The sequence below is a fragment of the Drosophila albomicans genome, chromosome 2R (assembly GCF_009650485.2).
Source record: "Drosophila albomicans strain 15112-1751.03 chromosome 2R, ASM965048v2, whole genome shotgun sequence".
In the NCBI taxonomy this organism is placed as follows: domain Eukaryota; kingdom Metazoa; phylum Arthropoda; class Insecta; order Diptera; family Drosophilidae; genus Drosophila; species Drosophila albomicans.
Window position 1 is genome coordinate 14,135,072 of NC_047631.2, and position 23,079 is coordinate 14,158,150.

At 41.1% G+C, this 23,079-nt stretch overlaps 7 protein-coding genes across 9 annotated transcripts in view; 2 read left to right on the plus strand and 5 right to left on the minus strand.

The window, feature by feature from the left end:
- The window catches only part of LOC117576438 (ankyrin repeat and SOCS box protein 13), a 30,157-nt gene extending 24,201 nt beyond the window's left edge, over positions 1-5,956 (plus strand). For 2 of the 3 annotated variants that reach the window (XM_052007996.1, XM_052007995.1), the window contains exons 2-4: positions 4,428-4,673; positions 5,372-5,576; positions 5,641-5,956. In XM_052007996.1, coding sequence (XP_051863956.1) covers positions 4,509-4,673; positions 5,372-5,576; positions 5,641-5,897 — 627 coding nt within the window. In that variant the 5' untranslated portion in view covers positions 4,428-4,508 and the 3' untranslated portion in view covers positions 5,898-5,956. Of the gene's footprint in view, positions 1-2,020; positions 2,396-4,427; positions 4,674-5,371; positions 5,577-5,640 lie in introns of those variants that run through there. The other variant, XM_052007994.1, reaches the window with a different exon arrangement.
- LOC117576435 (uncharacterized) lies at positions 5,916-7,284 on the minus strand. The gene is made up of 2 exons (XM_034261186.2): positions 6,981-7,284; positions 5,916-6,928 (listed from the first exon to the last, which is right to left on the minus strand). The coding sequence occupies exons 1-2, from the start codon at positions 7,186-7,188 to the stop codon at positions 5,967-5,969; spliced, it is 1,170 nt and encodes a 389-aa protein (XP_034117077.1). The 5' UTR covers positions 7,189-7,284; the 3' UTR covers positions 5,916-5,966.
- A 964-nt stretch (positions 7,285-8,248) lies between these two features.
- On the minus strand, positions 8,249-9,632 carry LOC117576089 (omega-amidase NIT2-like). The gene is made up of 5 exons (XM_034260638.2): positions 9,525-9,632; positions 9,122-9,462; positions 8,841-9,021; positions 8,524-8,757; positions 8,249-8,456 (listed from the first exon to the last, which is right to left on the minus strand). Exons 1-5 carry the CDS (start codon positions 9,553-9,555, stop codon positions 8,365-8,367), a joined length of 879 nt encoding a protein of 292 aa, XP_034116529.1. The 5' UTR covers positions 9,556-9,632; the 3' UTR covers positions 8,249-8,364.
- A 1,194-nt stretch (positions 9,633-10,826) lies between these two features.
- Positions 10,827-12,833, minus strand: LOC117575244 (odorant receptor 82a). The gene is made up of 6 exons (XM_052007993.1): positions 12,524-12,833; positions 12,194-12,389; positions 11,336-11,681; positions 11,173-11,277; positions 10,958-11,110; positions 10,827-10,877 (listed from the first exon to the last, which is right to left on the minus strand). Exons 1-6 carry the CDS (start codon positions 12,831-12,833, stop codon positions 10,827-10,829), a joined length of 1,161 nt encoding a protein of 386 aa, XP_051863953.1.
- Positions 12,834-14,191: 1,358 nt separating this feature from the next.
- On the minus strand, positions 14,192-15,737 carry LOC117575216 (putative uncharacterized transmembrane protein DDB_G0290641). Its single transcript, XM_034259342.2, has 2 exons — positions 15,159-15,737; positions 14,192-15,092 (listed from the first exon to the last, which is right to left on the minus strand). The coding sequence occupies exons 1-2, from the start codon at positions 15,171-15,173 to the stop codon at positions 14,253-14,255; spliced, it is 855 nt and encodes a 284-aa protein (XP_034115233.1). The 5' UTR covers positions 15,174-15,737; the 3' UTR covers positions 14,192-14,252.
- A 2,990-nt stretch (positions 15,738-18,727) lies between these two features.
- Positions 18,728-19,958, plus strand: LOC117573377 (alpha-protein kinase 1). The gene is made up of 3 exons (XM_052006846.1): positions 18,728-18,742; positions 18,807-19,530; positions 19,762-19,958. The coding sequence occupies exons 1-3, from the start codon at positions 18,728-18,730 to the stop codon at positions 19,956-19,958; spliced, it is 936 nt and encodes a 311-aa protein (XP_051862806.1).
- Positions 19,959-21,757: 1,799 nt separating this feature from the next.
- On the minus strand, positions 21,758-22,926 carry LOC117573405 (bromodomain-containing protein DDB_G0280777). Its single transcript, XM_034256607.1, has 2 exons — positions 22,903-22,926; positions 21,758-22,843 (listed from the first exon to the last, which is right to left on the minus strand). The coding sequence occupies exons 1-2, from the start codon at positions 22,924-22,926 to the stop codon at positions 21,758-21,760; spliced, it is 1,110 nt and encodes a 369-aa protein (XP_034112498.1).
- Positions 22,927-23,079: the final 153 nt, after the last annotated feature.

The window sequence follows — 23,079 nt, forward strand, 5'->3', positions numbered from 1 at the left end:
GAAAAAAAAAATCTTGGTACACTTTTGCTCACCTGCCACACACACACACGCACACACACATTCACTCACGGAGAATTTGGCGAGAACGCGCGCGCGCTTTACGCCCACATAGCTCTCTGTATGTGTGTGTGTGTGCCTGTGTGTGTGCGTGTAAGAGGCGTATAGGTAATTTATATAAATTATTTAATTAAGCCATGTACGTCAGCACGCGGCGCAGAGCCCATTATTTAGATTAAAATCAAACCCATTACGTTTTATGCCACCTGTCTTGTGGCTTTCCTTCGTTCCTTCGTTCCATCCTTCGTTCGTTCGTTTCATCGTATCCATCGTTGTTATTCCTGGCAGGATGTACTATAATACTATATAGAAAGGAATTTGCTTAGGCCCATTTGCTGGCGTCTATTGGTTTTGTTATGATTGTTTTTGGCATTGCCGACGCCTTCCATCCGTCCGCCTTCCCGCCTCCCGTCAAGGCAAATTGGCCACATTTGGCGCGTGCCAGCAGTTTTCAGCTTTGTTGAATGCTTTAATGACTGCTGGGAATTCGGCAACAGTCTCAGCTGCTGATGCAGCAGCATTACACCAAGGAGTTTATCCCCAGGTATATAAGTACTACAATATATACAAAAATCAATTTAATAAACACTCACCGCACTGCCAATACTCTAGTTTGGTATTAAGAGCGAGTGTCAATTGCATTGATTAGGCATTTAACTTGAACGGAGTTGAAGTAGTAAACTAGATTGATTTCACTGAAAGCAGAATGACACGCAGAATGATAAAGTTAATTTACCCCTCGCTACTTGCTCATAATAATGATATAGCAACTGACAGGCAGTTAGAGGATATCAAATACAAGCACGAACACAAACTGCCCGCTCCCCAGGGATGATGCTCAGCTCGACTTGCGGTCTTCGTCGTCAATCAATGAGAATTCAAGAGCAGCCGCCGCCAAAGATGACAACTAAACTTCACTTCACCCGCAGACAATGTCATTTTGTGGGAATCCCCCCCACACACACACAATGAAAACGAACGAAAACTCTGGCAAAAGCAAAAGCACAAGCGAAGCAGCGAGAAGAGGAAGCAGAGAGTGGCTTAATTTAAAACGGTTTCATGTTGTGATTTTGACAAATGATAAATTTTTTTATGCATGCATGTGTGTGTGTGAGTGAGTGTGTGTGAGGCAGGCAATGTGAGATAGCTTTTGTATTTGGCATGTCATCCGAGCTACAAGTATGATATCTCGTTTCCGTTCCCGCTCTTCAGTCTCCTCCCATCACTCCCTCTGTAATTTTGTAGTGGTCGATGAGTTGGCACAATGCGCGAACAGATAAACGCCACAATCCCCCACTTTCCCCCCTCCCCCACATACCACTATTTGCCCAGTCTTTCACTCTATCTATACAGCCACCTCTCTCCCTCTCTGTGCCTTGTGCCTTCGCTCAACACTAACCAGCAGCGAGTGCCGAGTGTGTCAAAGGGTCGCTAAGTAAGTAAGCTGCCACACACACACACACACACACACATACACATACAATCGTATATATATGTATATTGAGATATATACGGAAAAGTTTCAGTTTCAGTTCAGAGAGTACATCAAAAAACTACATGCTGTCGCTGTCATTGCCACCTCCTCACCTCCTCCTCATTCCCCATCTCCGAGTGCTGCTTCTATAAAAAGAGTTGGTTTCGTTGGGGCACAGGACGTCGCAATCAACAGTCAACAGCCAGCAAAATGTTGCAACAATTTATTGATTTAACAAAAAAAAAGAAGAGAAGAAGAGGAGGATGGTAGGGGAGGGGAGGGGAGAAAGGAAATGGCATCGACAAAGCCATTGCCATGGCTATGTTGATATTAAAGTTGTTGTTGCCGTGGCAAATGGGATTGAGAATATCGGAATCAAAGCTCAGTCCGGCTCAGTTCGAGGCATGTGGTCAAAACCAATAAAGCTGGCAAATTGGCCAAATGTGTATATACGACCAAGCGGAGGCAAAAGCAACATGCCCAAAAATATAAACAACAATCAACATGGAGCAACACATGGATAACAATAAAATTGCAAACCAATTGCCATCGTCGTCGTCATCCTCCGTGTGGCGCAACTTTGAGGCGCGCGTTTTAAAGTCGACGGTGAACAGCGTCTGCCTCGACTGGACACAACATGACAATGCCCGTGTCTACAGCATTGAGAAGTATCACAAACGTTACGACTGGCAGCAGGTGGCCTGGACAAGCACAAGTCCACACACCATCGACAAATTGGAGGAGAATTTCGGCTATCGACTGCGCATCAAGGCGTTGCAATTGGTCGATGGAGAAGGAGAGGGAGAGGAAGAGGCAGAGAATTGCAGCCACTATGAGATACTCGCCATTTCACCGGATGTCATTGTATGAGTAGCTGCATTAAAGTCAGCTCAGTTGTCAGTTTGGCTTCGGTTACGAACTGCTTTCGAGCTGTGCAACAGTTGCCAATTAATAGCAACTACGAGTAATTAGGATGTGGTGTAGAGCGTTTGCTAAACTCATTTCGAAGAGAATTGCAAGCAAGTTTGAAAACTGTGAATCGCCAATAGAGATTGAGGAACTGAATAGCTTTAATTGTAGAGGGAATATATGTGGATACTTCTTCAGAATATTTAAGATACTATAATAGAGTAGTTTAATGTCAGTTTAAATTGTTTTATGCAGCTCCTTAAAAAGGTTTCTACTATATGGATAATTCTCCGGCGAAAAATGACAGTGAAAATGCATTAACTTAAACCATTTCAGAAATAAGTAAAGGTTATTCTTATACTATAGCTTTGGATTTGCATGTTTAAAGCTAAGATTGATTTTAGAAACTTTTTCTGTTTTACGATAAATTCTACAAATAAATTAATTTTTGCAATTATCTGAAACTAGAAAAAATAATTCCCAATCGCAGCAATTTCTGGTCTTTTTTACAACAACTTCCAATTGTTCCAAGCCGACCTTTAAACAGTTGATTTTATATTAACTGTTTTAACTTATTCTCAACTGACTGCAGAAAACTATAGCTTTGGGTCCGTCAAGGAGTTTATTTACCTAGGCACTGCTATAACAAGCACAAATGATGTCAGTCTGGAGATTAAGCGGAGAATAACACTTGCCAACAGGTGTTACTTTGGGCTCAGTAGCAGTTTATAGTAGAGCTCTCTCTCGACGCACAAAAATCTACAAGACGCTCATTCTTCCAGTACTCTTATATGGTGCGGAGTGCTGGACTGTGACGCAGTCAGATGCAGCTGCTCTTGGAGTGTTCGAGAGAAAAATTCTTCGCAAAATCTTTGGTCCAATCTGCGTGGACGATGTTTATCGCATCCGATACAACCACGAGCTGTATGAGCTATACGGCGATGTTGACGTGGCCAGTCGAGTGAAATCTCAAAGACTTCGCTGGCTGGGCCACGTTGCCCGTATGGATGAAGATGCTCCGGCTCGTAAGGTGTTTGATGCGATGATTGTTGGGACACGAAGGAGAGGACGACCCCCGAACGCGTTGGCAGGACCAGGTGATGGAAACCCTGTCCACACTTGGTGTTACCAACTGGCGAAGGCGCGCTCAGGACAGAACCGCGTGGAGGCACATCGCGCTTCAGGCTGAGACCCGATAAAAGGGTTGTAATGGCCACATAAAAAAAAAAAAAAAAAATCTAATGTTGAAGCGATATATTTAATAGCGCAATCAATCTCTTATATTTTAGGTTCAAATTTGCTCAATAGTGTATTTTGAGGATTAATTGTACTTAGAAAATGTACAAATATTTGTCTAGTGTAAAACCAACTACATTCATTTTTTTAAAATCTTGAATTTGATTCAATTTCATTGAAAAACTCTACTAACGTAAAATGTGATCACAAAAATACTAAATTTTAAGTGACTTGCAAAAAACTTTCTTAGCTGTTAGGTGTATTTTAGTATAGAATCCCTACTATTCAAAAGAAGTACCTTAACAACACAGTTTCAGTTATATTTCAAAAATATGTAAGCTCTCGATACGAAAAAAAATGGTATTGATTGGAAAAGGTTAACTTAAACATGAACCATTAAACAGTGAAATACTGATGTTGAGAACATTGTTCTGACTAATTTAGCTTTAATTGAAAAGCGAAATACTCACTTTTAAATAACAAAGTGGGTCAATATATAATACATTAATTTGTATATTTTATTATCAGTTCCGAACAATGTTGGGAACATTTTGTTAAGCACAAAAATAAATTTCAAACGATATTTCTATTCGGTTAGCTTATTATTGATTAGTTTTCTATTAGCGCATAAACCCAAAACAGATTTCCAAATTATACATTTCAAGTCAGTGCCAAATATTAGCATAATTCAAAATTGATTACACGCGACTACAGCCAGGCATATTAAAGTTGATTATCTATCGTTCCACAGGCCTGCACAGAAGCTGCGCCGCCCTCGACAAACTGTTTGCATCGCGCCATCCGCAAATCGCAGCAATTTCTGGTGAAGCGCATGTTGCGTCGTAGGCCAAGTCTGGTCGATTATCCCGGTCCGAATGGCTTTCTACCGCTGGCCAATGCAATTATTCAGGGTGAGATGTGTATTATCGATGTGCTGCTCTCATCCGGCTGCAGTGTTCACCTCGGGAATCCACAAAACGGACGCACGCCATTGCATGTTAGTTAAAACACAAAAAAAGAGTAAACCTTTTTATACCAGCTACCCATAGGATGGAAGGGTATTTTAACTTTGTGAGTACAGGAAATGTATGTACATGTGTACCGGGCAAGTAAGAAAGTCATGTCTGTCTCTCCGTCTATATGTATGTCTGTCTGCTGTCCTTCGGTCAGACTTTCCGTCCGTATGAAACATCAGTTCCCAGACAATCTGGTGTATTTTGAAATTCTATGCTATATGTTGAAGGTAATAGTATATCAATATACCAAAAACACAATTTAATATACCCAATAAAGTAAATTCAGTATATTTTGGTATTTTGGTATATTAATAATTTTGAAATCTATGGTATATGATCAGGTAATAGTATATCAATATACCAAATATAGAATTCAATATACCCAATAAAGTAGATTCAGTATATTTTCGATTTTTGGTATATTCATAATTTTGAAATTTATGGTATATGATCAAGGTAATAGTATATCAATATACCAAATATAGAATTCAATATACCTAATAAAGTAGATTCAGTATATTTTCGATTTTTGGTATATTAGCTCGAATAAATACCGCTCTGACTTGCTATTATTAAAAATGGGTATCCGGTATCCCACAGTCGAGCACACTCGAGTACACTTTGGTAACATATTTGTTCTTTTTACACCTCCGGTTTTTGTCGCTGACTCTTTTTGCAGCTGGCCTTCTACCATGGTCATCTGCCCTCAGCGCGGATACTGTTGAATAAAAAGGCACAGCTGGAGGCGGTTGACTGCAATGGCATGACACCAGCGCACTGTGCCGTTGATGCCAATCAGCTGGAAATGGTGAAATTTGCACTCGAATCGGGCGCAAATTTGGAGGCCAGAGATGCCTGTGAGTGGACGCTACTGATGCGTGCAGGTTAGTCTAGGGAAACGCCTCTCTTAGTGCTTGTGTGATTTTCATTTTCCGAATCTCCGTGCAGTGGTGATGGATGCAAGCCTGGAGCTTATCAAGTTGCTGGTGACGCACGGCGCCAACTTGTTGGCCGTGGATGGCCTGGGCAAAAGCTGCAGCGATTTGGCCAAACTTTATCGCCGACAGCAGGCTGGGGATTATTTCGACAAGGTGCACACGTTTCGACTGGAAAAGGCAGCAAAGGCAGCAAAGGCAGCAGCACTAAATGCGGCAAAACAGGCAACCACAAAGGGATTAAGTGCAGCGGTCGACGTAATAGGATAGAAAAGAGCTACACCAAACTAATGAGAATGTAGTCTGCGTTTTTATTAAAGTTTTGCCACTTAACATAGTTTATACAATACAATTTGAGTAGTTTTCGGTCTGATGCCCGCACATATAAACATTGATAAAATCGTCGTTCTGTTTCAGCCCCAAATAGAAAACGTGTTCGGCCAACTCTTTGCCAAACTCGCAGAAATTCTGAGCGTAGAGTGTGAAGAACAAACGCTTGTTGCTCAGCTGATGTGTCTTCAAAACTTGATCCTCCTGATCGTAGATCTCGCGATGCTTGTCCGCAATGGTTATCCACTCGCTGTAATCCTGCCACGACTGGCGGAAACTCTTCAGATAAATAACAGCCAGCATTCTTGCCTCATCCAGGACATTCACATACTGAGGCAACTTGAGACATTCGACTTGCTCCCGGAAACGTATGAAATCACGCTCTCGCTCCGTGATATTAAACATGGTCATGTACAGATGCACTGTGAAGGTGGAATAGTAATAGGACATGGGTTTGTCGCGACTCTGATAAAGATACAAGCTCCAATCGAGCATGGTGCGCTGCACGCCTAGTTCATAGGTGGAATTTCTTTTGCGATGTTGCTCCAGATTGCGCAGGTTGTGCTCATAACTCTCGCGATAGATGCGCAATGAAGCATACTCCCGATTCAGATCTCCGGTGTAGAAATAAGTGCGCGGAGTGCGAAACTTTTCCTTGTAGGTGACCAACTTGTCACGCACTGGATGCGAGCGTCTGTTGAATATCGAATCGGTGCGTTCAACAAAGCGTCTGAGAATTCCCAGAAAGTCGTTCAGCTCATGTGAACTGCCCTCAACTAAATCCTTGGTAATGATGTACCCAAAAAGCGGCTTGAAATACTCAAAAGTCTCGCGATAGCAATCCTGCAGAGACTTCTGAGTGTTGCAAGAGATGAAGAAATCAATCAGTTTTTGCTTGGCCTCAAACTGCTCGGGATCATTCTGCAGATCAGTGAGCAACTGTATGAGATCCGTCATCTGTGGTATGTGACCTGCAGAGTACTTTCAATTAAAACTTATTACTTATTCATAGTTTTCGCTTACCCATTATTGAAAATAGTGGACGATTGCGACTGCAAACGTAGTCAAAATAGCTATCGCAGGCATATTTCTCCGGATTGATCGATTGCTCCATGCGCTGTGCCAGATTATTCAGCTCCTTGATGCGCAACTCCGACAGATGACCCCGGTAGGCGATCTGCGTCTCACCCAATCCCAGACAGGCGCACAACAGCAGCGACCACAACAACATTCTTGCCTAAGCTCAATCACAAACTAGCGGAACACTGAACACAACGCGATTGAGACGCAGCTTCGACAGTGGCAACGGCATCCGCCGTTGTTGCTTAAGCTTAACATTTTGTTGTCGATAAGCATTGTGGAATTATCAGTGAATTGCTCTCCCGCTGTTCATTTGACTTAATTATACCCTGTAGACAAGCAAATTGGTGCAAGGGGTTGATTCAACTGCGCAGAATTAGCAAAACAGTACATGAAAAGAGTTAAGCCAGAGAAATGGGTAGTAATCCCTATAATAAGTACAAAGTTAAGGAAAATAAAGTAAGTAAATGTTTATTATTCCATGTCATTATTCCATGTCATATGCAAGTCAAATAAATAAGAAAAAAATGTGAAACTAAAGAAATAGAAAAATATGTAAGCAAAAGTTTTGAGGTAAGACTTTGAAATTCATTTAGTAGTAATCCCTATAATAAGCCAAAAGTTGGGGAACATAAAGTAAGTAAATGCATATTATATGCAGGTCAAATAGAGAAGTCTTAAATAGTCCAAATTTGACGAAAGAAAGACAAAAATATAATATGATATAATATATTATAAACAGTTTCAATGCTCCAAATAAACAACAAAAATAAACGGAAACTAGAAATTTGGAAATTTTATAAGCAAAAGTTTTGGGGTGACTTGAACTTAATTTAATAGAGTTTCCATAAATACAGAACTAATTAAAAGATATCAATAAGTTATAGAAAGTAAAAAGAACTATTTTTTTATGCATTTTAGGGTAAATATAAATCAGATAGACTCTGTAGATAATCAGTTCGATACAAAAGAGATTTTTAACTGTTCTAATATATTACTGGGTAATTATATGTCAAGCTTTTCGATGTAAAGATTTTCTAGATCTCCCACAATCAACAGAAGCTCTTAGAAAAAAGAAGCTTTAAAACCTGTGAATTAAAGTGTGACTGAAAATCGAATGTATTAGGAAACCTATGAATAGTTCCCTAAACTGGGATCAACCCAAAAAACAAACAAAAGAGTTTGGGAAACTAAAAAAAGTACAAATATATATTCTTTGCTTTTTACATGGTATCTGCGAATCGAGTAAACTCTTACTTGGCATTTTCTTAACTTCACTAAGAGTTGTGTTTTTAGTTTCTAGTTGTTTTGTTGTCGCAGCGCAGTTTCAAGTGCTCGCTCTGGCCAGATCATAAACATCAGTGCGTCGCTGTTTGTAGATGGGAATTTGTCGACGCACTTCGTCCACTTTATTGAAGTCTGTCAACGTGGGAGTAAAGTCAATTAAGCAGCCATTGCAAAAACACAACTTGTGTGCACAACTCACCGATTTCTTCGACCATCAACTCGAAACCGTCGCCCGCTTCACGCTGCACACGAGCCCAGGGATCAACAATCATGGAATGGCCGTAGGCCACATAACCGGACATATTATTGCGGGCCGGTGCACAGGTGACCACGAAGAGCTGATTATCGTGGGCGCGAGCACGCTGCAGCAACTCCCAGTGCATGGGACCCTGGCAAATGCAGAAGGCCGATGGATAGACCAACATGCTGCAGCCTGCATAAGAAACGAGCAGCCAGCCCCCAAAGGGATTATTTGTGCATCTTGCAGCAGCAACAGCAGACGTTGCAACTACTCACCCATGTTGCGATAGATGCGGGCCAACTCCTCGAAACGCTTGTCATGGCAAATGCCAATGCCAACCTTATGCGGACCAATTTCCACCACAGTTGGCTCGTTGCCCGCCGTCAACGCCGCCGACTCATCAAAGTAGACGCCACCCAGTTGGTCGGGCTCAATGTGCATCGTGAATAGATGAATCTGTGTGTAGATGGAATATATATGGGGAAAGGTCACTATGAGCTGCTTAATTATTTACCAGCCAGCCAGCCAGCAGCACTCTCTCACTCCGCACACTTACCTTGCGATGTCGGCCAATTAGTTTGCCAGTGGGCGACCAAACGGTGCACGTATTGTAGAGCTTATTGTTGGCATCCCGCTCGATTATGCTGCCGCCAATGATGTAGATGGCCAGCTTTTTCGCCAGCTGCGATAGCTCGCGGCACGTTGGGCCATCCGGTACGCTTTCCGCATGCTTCCCAAACTCCTCTATCGCATACGGACCGTTGAAGCTCTCCGGCAATATGGCCAACTGTAGCTGCGGATTTGCAGCCTTCAACTGGGCTATGTGCTCCACAGCTTGGCGAACGTTCGCTGACACATTGCTGCCCCCGGGCAGCTGCAGCACGGCCAGCGTAAGCTCTGTAAAAATGCCAAAGGGTTTAATTAGGGATTCTAACGGATTAAGTTCAGTCCTTGCTCACTGTTGCTGTTGCTGTTGTTGCCTTTGCTCATGGTGTTTGCCCCCTCACGGTCTGTGCACCACTCGACACAGTTGCCAAGTGACGAGTTTGTCCGGCTGCATTGCGAATTTATAGAACAATTTTCCAGTGCACCCGGTGACTGCTTATCAATCGATCCCAGATGCGGTTTCTCACTGATTGATTTTCATATATTCTTTTTATGTATTTACTTGTTTTTAATAAATTGTTGGTGGCAATTTAATGCCTGCCATTTAATTGCTTATATGTAGATTATCAACGTTGCTGCTTGAATATTAGGGTATGAAAAACTGTCTTTGAGTTTGTTAAAAGTTTGACAAATTGTAAAAAGTCAAAATACTGAGTAAAAATACTACAAAAAAATAATACATATAAGACATAAGTTAAAGCATTAAATATATATGTAAGTGTAATTGAAAGTGATAGGAATTCATTTTCGTTTGAGTTGGTAAATAACATATTTTCCAACATTTTAAAAAATAACTCATCTATGTTAAAGCATTAAAGTGATAGATAGGTAATATTTCATTCATAGTATGCACCAAAACAAACATTTTCAATTAAATAAGAGTATATATAGAGACAGAGTAATTAAGTAAGTAAGCAGATTAATTAAAACAAAAACAACGAATGGAAAAATTTACTACTCGGAAAGTAATTCTACTACTTGAGGAAAGAGTATTTACAAAAATAAAATTTTTATTTAAATTTGACCCTCAATACCTAGAGCGCTGGTTCCAATCAATATAAATATAATTTAATCCAATATAAAAAATAACATATACCTATTCTTAAAGTATTATAATATTCTAATCAATTTTCAGTCAAATGAGAAAAATTCACATATATAAAATATATTTTATAACATATATTACCTACCTTGTATAATAATAATACCGCTTAATATACGAATTCGTATTTATTTGGTTAAGTTACTAGCATTTTTGCTTCTAAATAGAGTATTTAAGAAAACATTAACAGCATTTTATCATACATATTTCAATCTACAGTCTAGTAGTTGACTAAGCGACTTCTTCCTTGTGCAATTATCGCTGTTGATATGTATCTTCTGTCGTGTGGTTTTCATATCGTGTGTTCAGTTTGTAATTATTCAAGATTTACTGCGACTAGTGTCAAGTTGTTTGACTACTCATTTATTACTAGCAGACAAGTGTCTGTTAGCAGTTTGTGCTTGAACTATATGTGCTATATAGTATTTAAACTAATTGTTGTTCCACTTATGCTAACTGATTGGCATGCGGGCTGCACTTTTTGTTTTCCACTTTACTCGGCCGACTGAATAACAGCGATAAACGACATGGCAGCTCGAAAGATCTGCAATACATCAATCATCAGTCAGACGGTCAATCAATCAATCACAGCAAACAAAAAACACAGTGATATCTTGAAATTACCGCCAGAAAGTTGGCCAACGATGCCTCGTAAAAACCCGCCTTGATGAGCATCCCACGCTGCGAACAATGCATGATGAAGGCCAAGGAACGCCGCTGCTTGGGCGTGGCCAGATGCCAGTCGGCTAGCTGCACAGCGACGCCAACCTGCAGGCTCTATAAGCAAAGATGGAGCTAATTAAAGAGTTGACTAATTGCATTTCAATTTAAAGACTTGCCTCGTTTTTGATAAGCTCGCCGCCATAGCAATAGAGGAATAGCTGCAGCATGATGGAACCAAAGAAGGAGAAGAATCTAATCAAAGCCATGGCATTGTCCATGTGCTAAAGAAGACAAACACTGCAATTGCTGCTATATATAACTATTCAGAAGTGTGCATACCGTTAGTATCTGATAGATAATGACGCCAACCTGTATCGAGGTTATCAAGAACTGTCCAAATACTATAGGCATATAAGTGATGCGCAGCTGCTTGGACAAGTCCAGCAGCTTCACATGATACTGCACCACATGAATCATTTGCTCATGGTCTGCCTCAGCCGACTGGTCAAAGGTCAGCTGCTGAATGCGTTGCTGAAGTGCCTGAAAATGTGCACGCAAATTGAAAGCAAATGAGATGAAGAGACCATCGACAGCCGAAGCATAGAGCACCACTGCAATGGTTACAAATACTGTGTAACCAAAGCCAAACTCATAACCGGGAGTGTTGACATCATTGAAGGGGAATCTACAAGACATGAAGAAAGTTATCAAATAAAATACGTATAAGAAAGCTACATTATCAATAAATATTCTCATAATATTCTCAAGCAAAGAAATGCGACAATGTTATTTAGAATTCTAATATATACCAAAAGATTTATATATCGATATACTGTAACATTCAAAATATACCATATACCAGATTGGTAAACATAGCAATTAAGATTCGACATCTGCAGCAAGTTTTTGCCATATCAAATTATTACTTGACTAAGTTTTAAGTTTTTTTTCTGTTTTCTGTGCTTGTGTGCTAGTTGTTATTTTAATTTTTTCTCAATTTCGTGGGCGGAAGTAGTCAACATAAAATTCTAAAACTTCATCTATATTTATTTTATAGTCTCTGCGACTAAGAATTCCATATGGAGAAACGGACAGACAGACTTGACTGTTGTTGCTGAAGAATATACTTCAACGATACGCAAATGGAAGTTAAAATACCTTTCTACCCTACGATTAAGCTTTCTGTGGGCTACTCACTTCATGGGCATGGGCAGCTCTCGTATGTAGATTTCGCCTCGCCAGTGGCTGCTGATGATCTTTAGAATGGGATCCAGCATAAAGTAGAGCCCGGTGCAAGCGCAGGAAATGCAATAAGCCTTGCCAAGTAGCGCCGCAAAATTGTTGTCCTTGGTTATGTAATCGTGGCCAACAACATCCGAAGCGCTTTGATGAACTGTCAAGAAAGTTAGACATTTGATTAAAAGCAAACAGTGTAAAGTAATATGCAAGTTTTGCATAAATTAATCGGCTTCTCTCTTTCGCTGTTGCTGTTTCTGTGTGTTCAGCCAGCTAACTCGTTTCATTTACATTTCGGATAGATTTGCCTGAAGCTGTGCATCAGTTGCCAAAAGTTTTGCTTGTAGACAAGAAACGTCGATATCTTGATGACAGTCAACAGATTGGTGAACACAACACTCAGACTGGCCGTAACCAGCTCGATGTCATCCCGATTATACATGACATACGACATCATCGGATATTCCGCTGAGATAACCAACAACAGCGATGCAAAGTGCTTGAGGCCAAGGGTCAGGGCCCTGTCATCGTTGCTCTGACTGTCCATGCTGTGACCCATCAATCGCAGGCACTGCTCCTGCAACAGGAATAGACGACCCATGACCTGACGTGGAGACTGGGACTGACAAAGGATTCAAATGGTGCAGACTGCCTTTATATATACGTAGTATGAAGAGCGAGTCGCATTTTAATTACCAGCTTGTTTAATTAATTGTACATTTGACATTGTTTATGAGGACTCCTCACTTATTTACAGCTAATAACTGTGATTGCCAGGACATCCGATGAAATGTTGACATCATAAATTATCATTGCGACACTAATTGGCCAAATTGGACGTCGCCCCCTCCCCCTCGCTTCTTCTCGGTTTCCCGTGTAATGCATGCATTAAAGCGAAAGCTTTAAAATCACATTTGATGTAATATTTGTATTACAAGCAAGCACTTGTTGTATAAGCACAACAGCTACAGCTACAGCTAGCAGAAAGCCACTCGCTGTGGGCAATCAAAACCTAATCAATGTACACACGCCATAAAAAAAAACAACACAACAAAAAAGTCTGCTTTGCAATTACATTTGTTTTTTTTTTGCTTTTTGGCCATTTATTATTTTGGTTTATACCCTAACTGAGGGCGGCATAATTATGACAAGAATGCTGAATATTTGGTTGAGTTTAAAATTAAATTAAAGCTTTTTTATAAAAAAGAATATTGCAATAATGAAAACTTGAAATTTCAAATATTTAATTATTATTGTTGTAGAAGAGTGATTGAGGAATTTTCAGAACGTATACATAATATGTTAATTATTTCATACGACGTGTTAACGTGTAAGTGAAATGTTGTGTATACGACTGTTGACATGGCGTATGAAATAAATATTATGTATACGTTCTGATTAAGTATTTGTACCTACATAAGTGTGATGATATATGCAAGTTATAATAATATATATAATATTTATTTCTGAAATAGTAATTAACAAAATTTGAATGCGGCAGACTAAACTTTTTTATAAATTTATTTTTTAGTTCATAGTTTTTTCTCTAAACTCCGACACTCGACTTGCCATGTTTACTCTTATCAAACTATAAATAAAAAAAAATATTTATATTCTATTATTAAACTGGAAGTGTATTCAGTTGTCTGTTTTGTAGCAGCAACCCCGAAATTTCTTGATTTTGATGTTGCGTTGACTGGCAGATTTGATGTTTGTGCTCATGTCTAACTGCTGACAGTCACCGGCGTCTTTGGGTCTATCCCTGACCTCAAACGTAATAAAGACTTAATTAATGTGAAAGAGTCGAAAATGCCAATAAGAGATGTTTTGCGTAGATGCGAAGATTCGACTAAGCCAACACATTATTAATAATAATTATGAAATACATATATAAGAAAAAAGTAATTAATACGAGCCCCAGAGCAGAAAGCAAAAGTTTTGATTTAACAACAATTCGCAATTTATTAACAACAATATTAATGATGATGTCTGAGGTTATGGTTCTCAGCTCTCAACCGCTTTAGAAACTGGGTGGCAGGTAAGCATTGCTAGTGCCCTGTGCATGAGCCGAGCCAGCATTGTGTGTGATAACCTGACCGGCAGAAGAAGCGCCAATGCCAGTGCTGCCCACAGCTGTGGCTGTGGCGGCAGCATCTCCATTGCCGAGAGCGCCAATGACGGAGGTAACGGGAGCAACACCCTCATCGGTGAGCTGGCTGCTGCCACCGAGAGCATCGTATTGGGCCTGGATCTGTTGCTGGGCATGGGCGGCCTCCTCGTTGGTCTTGTACTTGATGAAGAAGACTTCGGGCTTGCTGGTGGACGAAGCCTGCTCAACAACCTCAGCCTGGACATCGGAGCTGTCGGCCTTCTTGCTCAGCACATAGATGACGGTCTTGTCCTCGTTGATGGCGGGGCTGATCTTGATCGAGGTCTTCTTGTTGGAACGCTGTGGCGACTTGATGAACACCACATTGTAGTTGCGCTTGGGCACACCGACGGTGATGTGACGCTCCTTGTACTCCTCATCGACATCCTCGGGAGCGGAGTGAATGAAGAAACGCTTCGACACAATGGGTTGCTGATGCTGCTGCTCCACCTGCTGCTGCTGCTGCTGGTGGTGACCACTGTGCACCTGAACGGAAGCCTGCTGCTGGAAGAACTGCTGCTGCTGCTGCTGGACCTGCTGCTGAGCCTGCTGGTAGTGCTGTTGTGGCGCCACCTGTTGTTGCTGGGCAGCCTGGAAGAAGGTTGCACCGCTGCCGCTGGCCGCGCTCAGGCCACTGCCGAAAGCCGATGGGCCAGGATTGTAGTTATATCCTTGGGGTGCAGCGAATGCCACGGCGGTCAGGCACAGTACCTGGAAGAGAGAGATTGTAGTAGATTATTTGGTAAATCCGTTGCCTTGGGTGCCAGTTGCTCTTACAATGAATCCACGCATTTCTGAACTTGGTTGAGACTAGGAAGTGAGCACACTGGAGAAGGTTTGGGTTACTTGCTTGTTCGCTGTGAACTGTGTGACTTTGCTGATCTTCAGCCGGCTTTTATACAGCGTTTCGACAACTTAATAAGTGAAGTTCAGGCAATGAGCCAACACAAGCAGCAAGCAGCAAGCAACAAGAGGCGCCAATGGAGCACACAACGCTTCAATTTTTGTTGCATGTTCATTGTTTTTGTTTCACTTTGCTTTCGTCTCATCTTCCATTTCGGGGCTTCTTCGCCGTCGCCGTTGCCTTCGCCTTCGCCACAACAACAAAAAAAACTCTCATTAAATACCGCGACTTGCTTGTGTAGTTGCGAGAAATACACGGCCAATTAGCGTGATTCCCCGCTTGAAGATGCCTTGGCTACTTTTGTTATAGAGCTTAATTGTTGGCAGCAACCCAGACTCCGACACCGACACCGACCCAGACTTCGACATAGATTTGGGGTACCAGCTCTCATTATGTTACGACTAGGGGTACAGCTCTCATTATGTTATGACTTGGGGTTGCCCCTTGGCAACACACAGCTACACCATGCATCGATTAAATGTTATTAAAACCAAAAATTGCATAAACACTTAATCAATTTCGGTCTAACTTACAAGCTAGAAATTGGCTTAGCTTTAACGCTGAGTCAGTCGCTGAGGTCTCGTAAACCATTCACCCAGACTCTAGATACTCTAAACGGTTGTCAGATTTTTCTGCTGCTTGAGACCCCCGCCTGGGCGATGAGCTTAAGCTCAGCTGGCCAACTGGCCGTATGAGCATTGTCAGGCTTAATTAATGACCCGTCGAGTTGGAAATTTGCATGTGTTGTCTGAGCGAGCTGATCGCTTCTTTTGCGGCCTGCAATGTTGTTTGTTACCCATTTATCATGGGCGACCATTCATAATCTAGCGCCTGTCCAGCACTTTGTACCAACTGTCTTAAGATAAATTTACTTTTGATTACTTCTACACAGCCCTTTGTCAATAAGATGGCGACGCAGACGAAGACGAAGTCTTCGGCAATTGTTTCGGACTAAACGTGACGCCCATCCAACAATTTGCGGTGTGTGTAATGAGCCGTTTACTTGCTTCAAACGGTAACCGAGCTAGCTAAGGGCAGGAGAGTGAGAGATGGAGTGATGACCGAGACCGAGACCCGGCTAATGAACATGCTGTATTTGCTCTTCATTAACGTAGAATTGCTTAGACTTAGTTTCGGGGCCTCAAAACCACAAATTCAACCTGCAGTTGTGCAAGTTGTGCCCCATTGAAGTGGTCATCTTCTGAGAATGTCTAAATCTGCTTGTGTGAGTTATTAATTATGTTTTGTGGCCCAACGAATCAATGGGTTTGTACAAAGCTTTAAGCTTTTTGACTCAACCACGGCCAACAACCGTTATTCAATATCGAAACCGAAAGTTTTCATTGATAAGTTAGAGCTTTACATTTGAGTTTGACGTGTTATTAAAGGCGAGGGACTATCAAAATGGATTTTACTATATTTATTATAAAAATAATGTATTTATTTTTAATTAATTACAAAATTTATTACTAACTTCTTTGTTATTTTTATTGAAAATCATTTAAATTATTAAAATCTACGAAGTTAATGAGCGACGGTCAAAGAAAGCAGTAATGACATTAAACGCACTGCTTGCCGTGCACTACCTTACTGCCCTACTACAAGCAAGCAGTGCGAATGTGGAAGTAGAGCAAGGTAAAGGTTGCCTTCAAATCAATAGAACACTATGATATTAATAATAGGAAACTTTTGTACGATAAATAAATTATTGTAGCTTAATATTATATATATACTTAAATTCCTTGAGTCATATTCAATAATTATATATTTTCGATAACCTTTTCAATTCTCGCACAATTCGCAGAAATATGATATTGTGTTTTAATCGCATTCATTTTGGTTTGGTATTTTTCTTTTTATTTATTTGTATCATTTTATTGACAAATTATATTAATTATCTAATTTGTCTTTTATGTCTGCACATTTTCTTTATGGTGTCGGCAATTGTCGAATATTAGCGCCAATAGCCTTGACCATGTTAATTTCTCATACACGCCATCATAGTCAAAGCCAAAGCCAAAACCAAAACTAACGCCAAAAAGCCATCAAGTGAAATTGATGGCGGTTGAAATGTGAAAATAAAATAATAATATAATAATCGCACTTATGACTTTTGGCGGGTGTATACAATAATTATGCAACAATAATTCGCTAAAATGCCGTTAATCACATTACGCAATACTTAAGACAGCAATCCACACACACTTTTCGTATTTTTATTTATTATTGCTTTCCTCGAGTGCAATACAAAAGAACGGGGCGTTGTATCCGCTGCATTAAACTCTTTGTAGCTTTGTTTATTTATTTGGCCATTGTAACGCCCCCTTCCAGCTACCTTACATAATCAGGCAAAAAATTGTGTATATACATGTAATATATGAAAACCTTATTCACGTCACGGTGTAATTTGAGAGCTGAGAGCTCGGGCCCCACAGCATTTGTCTTTTGATTAATCTGCACCCATACATCAAAGGTATCATCATTATCATCATCATCATCACTCATCCAGTCGAACTTAACCGCTGTGGACGGTTAAATTATGACCCAAATTTTCATAGCCACTGATGGACATTGATTGAGGTTTCCGATCGCTTGCAAAAGGATTAGCGAACGCGAGACGCGAGCTGATTTGCCAAAAAATTGATTTAATTGTTCGATTTGAAAAGCAAACAAACCAGCAGCATTATGTAAGTGCTCAGTCTAACCGTGCATAGTCCAATTAAAATTGCAAGATCTGCGCAAAAAAATTCAACTGGGTCATCGAGGCGATTGATTTGGAGCTGCAATTTTGGTCCGTTGCTAATGGCATTATCTTGCGCGATTTGTGCAAGTTATGTTTAATTATTGAAAACTCAAAGCTCGACAAATTATGAAGAAAACAAAAAACAAAAAAACAGAAAAAAGATCTCAAAAAAAGCTGAAATATAAATATCCATAAATCTCCAAATGAAATGCACGATCAGAGCCAGCGAAATTATAGCCCCAAACAATAGATATGTTAATTCACATATGACTTCCGGCGACTCGTAAGCCCCAAAAGATGACGCAGTCAATTCCCTGAGAGTGTGTGCGAGTGTGTGTGGAGAGTGTGAGTCCGCTACCACTAAAGACACCATCATCTCAAGGTTGTTCGATGAAAAAAAAGAAGAAAAAAAAAAGCTGTAAGATTAGTTGGCGCTTCGCTTTTCGTGCGGTTTTTTTCTTCGGACGCGTTTCTGTGGTTTTGAGTTTTAGTTTCAGTTTCATTTGAACTTCACGTCGCACATCAGCACATCAGCTCTTCATCTTCTTTCTCGTGAGCGACTTATAAGTCTGGGACGGTCAGTGATTAGCATTTAGTTGGTCTCTGTTTGCCAAGCATCTTGGTACGGTCTCTGTCCATCAAACTCCATCAGTTTTTTTTTGCCATCGAATTCAGTTTTTGCCATCAATCAAATCGGAAATGCGCGCGTTTATTGTAAGCATTAAAGTTGAATCGTCGTCGCCTTTGTCATTCTCTAATTCCTTGTGCTTTCCGTTAGCTCACGTGCCTGGTTGGCCTGGCATTGGCAGCGCCCCAAGGATACAACTATCAGTCAAACAATCTACAGCTGCCCGGCATTCCAGGCCTCCCCGGCATTCCCAACATTGCGCAGCAGGCAGTGAGCATCGATGAGCAGCGAGTGCTGCAACAGGCATTGCAGGCGCCCAAGGTGCAACAGCTGCTGAGCACATCATCAGTGGGCAGTCAGCAACAGCAAACACAAACGCAGACCATCTACCAGCAGCCACAGCAGCAGCAAATCTTCCAGCAGCAACCACAGCAACAGCAGCAGCAGCTGTTGCCTGCCAACTTTGGCTTCAACTTCCAGCAACAGCAGCAGCAGCCACAGCAGCAACAGTATCAAAACTACAATCCCAGCGCCTCGCTTGTGTCCAAGGATATCTATGTGCATGTTCCACCCGCAGAGGAACCCGAAGAGCGTTATTCCCAACCTCAGCTGCCCATTGCCCCACCACGCAAGCATTATCGCATTGTGTTCATCAAGGCGCCCACGCCAAGCGCCAGCAAGGCGGCAGTGCGCGTTAAGCAGGCGCCAGTGGAGGAGAAGACCATTATTTATGTGTTGACGAAGAAACCCGATCCACTTGATTTGCAGGCGGCCATCGAGGAGGCGGCGCCTAAGCAGATCAGCAAACCGGAGGTCTTCTTCATCAAGTACAAGACGCAGGAGGAAGCTGCGCATGCTCAGCGCACCATACAAGGTAATAAAAACATACGGAAACTGGAAACTATCCAAAAAGCAGTGACAAACCAAAATTTGTTGTATATAATCTGACCAAGACCTTGATGATGAGTTGTCAACACGTTTAGTTTTGCGGTTAATGCTGTTAGATTTCGCCCAGCATTCAGCATTTGTTTTTAAGGCCAACATGTGCGCTAAAGCATCACTCACCGGTTAACCTTTGATTTCGGTCTCTTTTTACTTTTTGCAGCTCAATACGATCAGCTCGGCGGCACCACACAAATCTCTGATGAGGGTGTCGCCCCAGTCACCTCAGTGATCGGTGCTTTAGATAACCAACGTGCCACTGTCTCATCCACAGCCACTGCCTCGGGCAATGTGAATGCCATTGGGGGACTCGCGGGTGCCATACCGAGTAAATATCTGCCGTCGCATCTGCGTGCGTGAGAATATATTTGACTGAACTCCCAAGTGAATAGCCATAAGTATAACAATTTTGTAAATACATATTGTAGTTAAATAAACGAGTTGTTTTCCCTTATTCCCTCTTTCATCGTAATCGTAATCAAGCAATTCCCACTCTCATATCTTTCACAACTCCCCAATTAACACAACAATTTGACAAAGGCGTTCAAAACACGTACAAACACACACACGCACAATATGTTATAAAAACAATACACGAAAATATTTTTATATGCCTCTGCATTGCCACATCGATTAGCCGAAGAAGGGGCGGGGGGAGAAACCGGTCATATCGATTAGCATTTGATTTGTCTTACACAATAATGCATAATCATCACAGCCCGAATACCCCCAATACTTTTTGCCGATGCACCGACAAAGTGATTGTTCGTCGCATTTTATAGGCTTACCATTAGCACAAGCTAATAAAAAATGGTATAAATCAATAATACACGATTGTATAAAAATAATAAAACGTTATGTATTATGTATATGTATGCATTTATGTATATCAATTCTCCGCAAAACCACAATTTTTGCGGATAATTGATATACATAAATGCTACCTCTACGTATACTTAATATTCCCGAAAAAGTACCTGCATATAAGATAGACATTTTTTACTGAATACAACACTTTCCAAGTACTCTTCATAATGTATAATTAAATTTGAAGGTTATATTTGCATTTTTTTACTTATTTCTTAATCTGTAAAATTCTTGCAGTCAACATATTTTCTATTTATGCAAACTCCTCAAACATATTAATTAATATAATTATTTGACACAATCGAATGATAACAAAACTAACATTGATCTATTAACACTTCCCAATTAGGTATTTATATAAAATTTTTAAAAAAAATATGAATTTATTTACATGAATCACTGAAGGTCGTCCAAACATAAAATTTGTTTAATTAATAGAATTCAAAACTAAATTAATAAAAATTTAACTTAAAACGGTCTGATATTAAATAATATATGCTTAAGAGACCAATAAGTTCGATACATATTGAAAATATTTTAAACATATTCAACATTTTAGTAGAATCATCAAAGTGCTTTATAACTTTATTGCCTAATTAATAACAACTTATTAGGCTGCTTGAAAAGCCTCTTAAAATCATTTTTCATTGCTGCCTTAAAAACTTGCTGAATTAATCGTTTTTATTAGTTTCAACACAATCTAAGCAAGTACTTGACACCTCTTAAAAAACATCACGAATATAATGCCAAATTAAATAATGCCAATAATAAAGCACATGCCAATCAACAAGTTTCTTGGCCAACTTTTGTCTGCATTATCAGATTGAAGCGTCTCGAAATGTTGAAGACAGACAGATGACATGCAAATTGATAGCATAAATCTTGACAGCTAGTTTCGATTGAGGAAGAGAAAGAGTGGCTAGCTATCAACTTTATCTAATTTGATTAATACTATATAGTTGAAAGAACCTAAATACCAAATGATTGATGTGTTCAATTCGAAACGAGTTAGGAAAGGTTGAGAGCGTATCGGAGATATATTCCTATACTAGTTGAAACCACCTTCTTAAAAGATTTTAATTAAATCATCTTAACAATTATCTTAGGAAATTTTACAATCTCCTAAAATAATGAAATTAAATAAAATCTCAAATTTTGATTAGAAATATGCAATATATTTTTGATATGCTTTTATAATAAATTACAATAAACTACAATGGCGATGGGCGATGCGATTAAAATTGAACTCGATGGGAGATATGCAGCAGTTGCCCTGCATGTAGTTTGCCACCTTATTTGAAGGTCTTGGCTGGCACGTACCTCTTCAGAGGCTGGTTGACACCGAAGTTGATACCCGAAGTCACAGTTGAGCTCTGCAGACCAGATTGCTGCACAAACGATCCTTGTTGCTGCACATTCTGGCTCACAATGGGCGTGGTCTGAACAATGGTCTGAGTCTGAGGCTGCTGGGCAATGGTCTGGGTCTGGACATGCTGGGGCACAATGCTGCCAATGTTGAGGGAACCACCCGAGAAGCTGGTGATGGGAGCAACACCCTCATCGGAAATGTGTGTGGCACCGCCGAGAGCATCGTATTGAGCCTGGATCTCCTGCTGGGCGCGCTGAGCCTCCTCGGTGGTCTTGTACTTGATGAAGTAGACCTCGGGCTTGTGCACCTTCGATTCGGTTTGGCTGAGCTGCAGATGCTGTTGGATTTCGGTGATGTCGGGCTTCTTGGACAGCACATAGATGACGGTCTTCTCCTCGTTGCTGGCTTGGGCACGCTTCAGAGCAGCAGCAGTGTGCTTCAGGTTCTGTGTGGGCGCCTTGATGAACACAATGCGATAGTTCTTGCGAATGGGCAGATTGTCGAGCTGAGGAGCATCGCGGGTGATCTCCTCGGTGTCATCGGGAGCAGAGTGAATGTAAATATCCTTGGTCACGATGGCAGGACGCTGCACATACTGCGACTGCACAAACTGCTGCTGTGGCTGCTGAATGGTCTGAACGAACTGTTGCTGAGGCTGCTGAATGGTCTGCACGAATTGCTGCTGAGGCTGCTGAATCACCTGTGGCTGCTGTGGTGCCTGGTAGATGATCTGCTGCTGTGGCTGCTGAGGCTGCGACTGAACCTGATGTTGCACCTGGAGTTGCACTTGAGGTTCAACGGTGTTCACAACAGTCTGCACGGGTGGCGACACCGTCTGGATGACCTGCTGCTGTGGCTGCTGCTGGGCAGGCACATTGTATATTCCACTTGTCGAGACGGGAGTCTGGGGACGCAGATTGCCAGTCTGGATGACGGGCGCCGCTTGTTGCTGCTTGTTGTAGTTGTAGCCCTGTGGGGCAGCTGCGGCGAGCACAGCGCACGAGAGGCACTGCAAAAGTGAATCGATTAGTTAATACTACAAAGCGAACGTGGAGCCTTTGGCCTTACCACTAGAACGGCGAATTGTTTCATTTTTTTGGGGATAGACGCTGTACACTTCTACTTCGAACGGACCGAGCAGTTTGAAGTCAACTGATGCTGGCAGAGTGCGATATCAATGTTTTTATAAGATTGTCCGGGCATTGGGAATGCCATTTCGTTTTCCCAATGAGATTTTTGGGCGCT

Excerpts from the sequence above, each read along its gene's own strand:
- LOC117576435 (XM_034261186.2), bottom strand. The coding sequence starts at position 7,188 with ATGTTGTTGTGGTCGCTGCTGTTGTGCGCCTGTCTGGGATTGGGTGAG. Across the intron at positions 6,929-6,980 it reads TCCACTATTTTCAATAATGG|GTCACATACCACAGATGACG; the intron begins GTAAGCGAAAAC and ends AGTACTCTGCAG.
- LOC117573377 (XM_052006846.1), top strand. Across the intron at positions 19,531-19,761 it reads TGCTCAGCGCACCATACAAG|CTCAATACGATCAGCTCGGC; the intron begins GTAATAAAAACA and ends TACTTTTTGCAG.
- LOC117573405 (XM_034256607.1), bottom strand. The coding sequence starts at position 22,926 with ATGAAACAATTCGCCGTTCTAGTG. Across the intron at positions 22,844-22,902 it reads AACAATTCGCCGTTCTAGTG|TGCCTCTCGTGCGCTGTGCT; the intron begins GTAAGGCCAAAG and ends TCACTTTTGCAG.
- LOC117575244 (XM_052007993.1), bottom strand. The coding sequence starts at position 12,833 with ATGGGTCGTCTATTCCTGTTGCAGGAGCAGTGCCTGCGATTGATGGGT. Across the intron at positions 11,682-12,193 it reads GAGCTGCCCATGCCCATGAA|ATTCCCCTTCAATGATGTCA; the intron begins GTGAGTAGCCCA and ends CATGTCTTGTAG. Across the intron at positions 11,111-11,172 it reads GCGAGCTTATCAAAAACGAG|AGCCTGCAGGTTGGCGTCGC; the intron begins GCAAGTCTTTAA and ends CTTTGCTTATAG.
- LOC117576089 (XM_034260638.2), bottom strand. The coding sequence starts at position 9,555 with ATGAGCAAAGGCAACAACAGCAACAGCAACA. Across the intron at positions 9,463-9,524 it reads CAACAACAGCAACAGCAACA|AGCTTACGCTGGCCGTGCTG; the intron begins GTGAGCAAGGAC and ends GCATTTTTACAG. Across the intron at positions 8,758-8,840 it reads CCGCATCTATCGCAACATGG|GCTGCAGCATGTTGGTCTAT; the intron begins GTGAGTAGTTGC and ends TTTCTTATGCAG.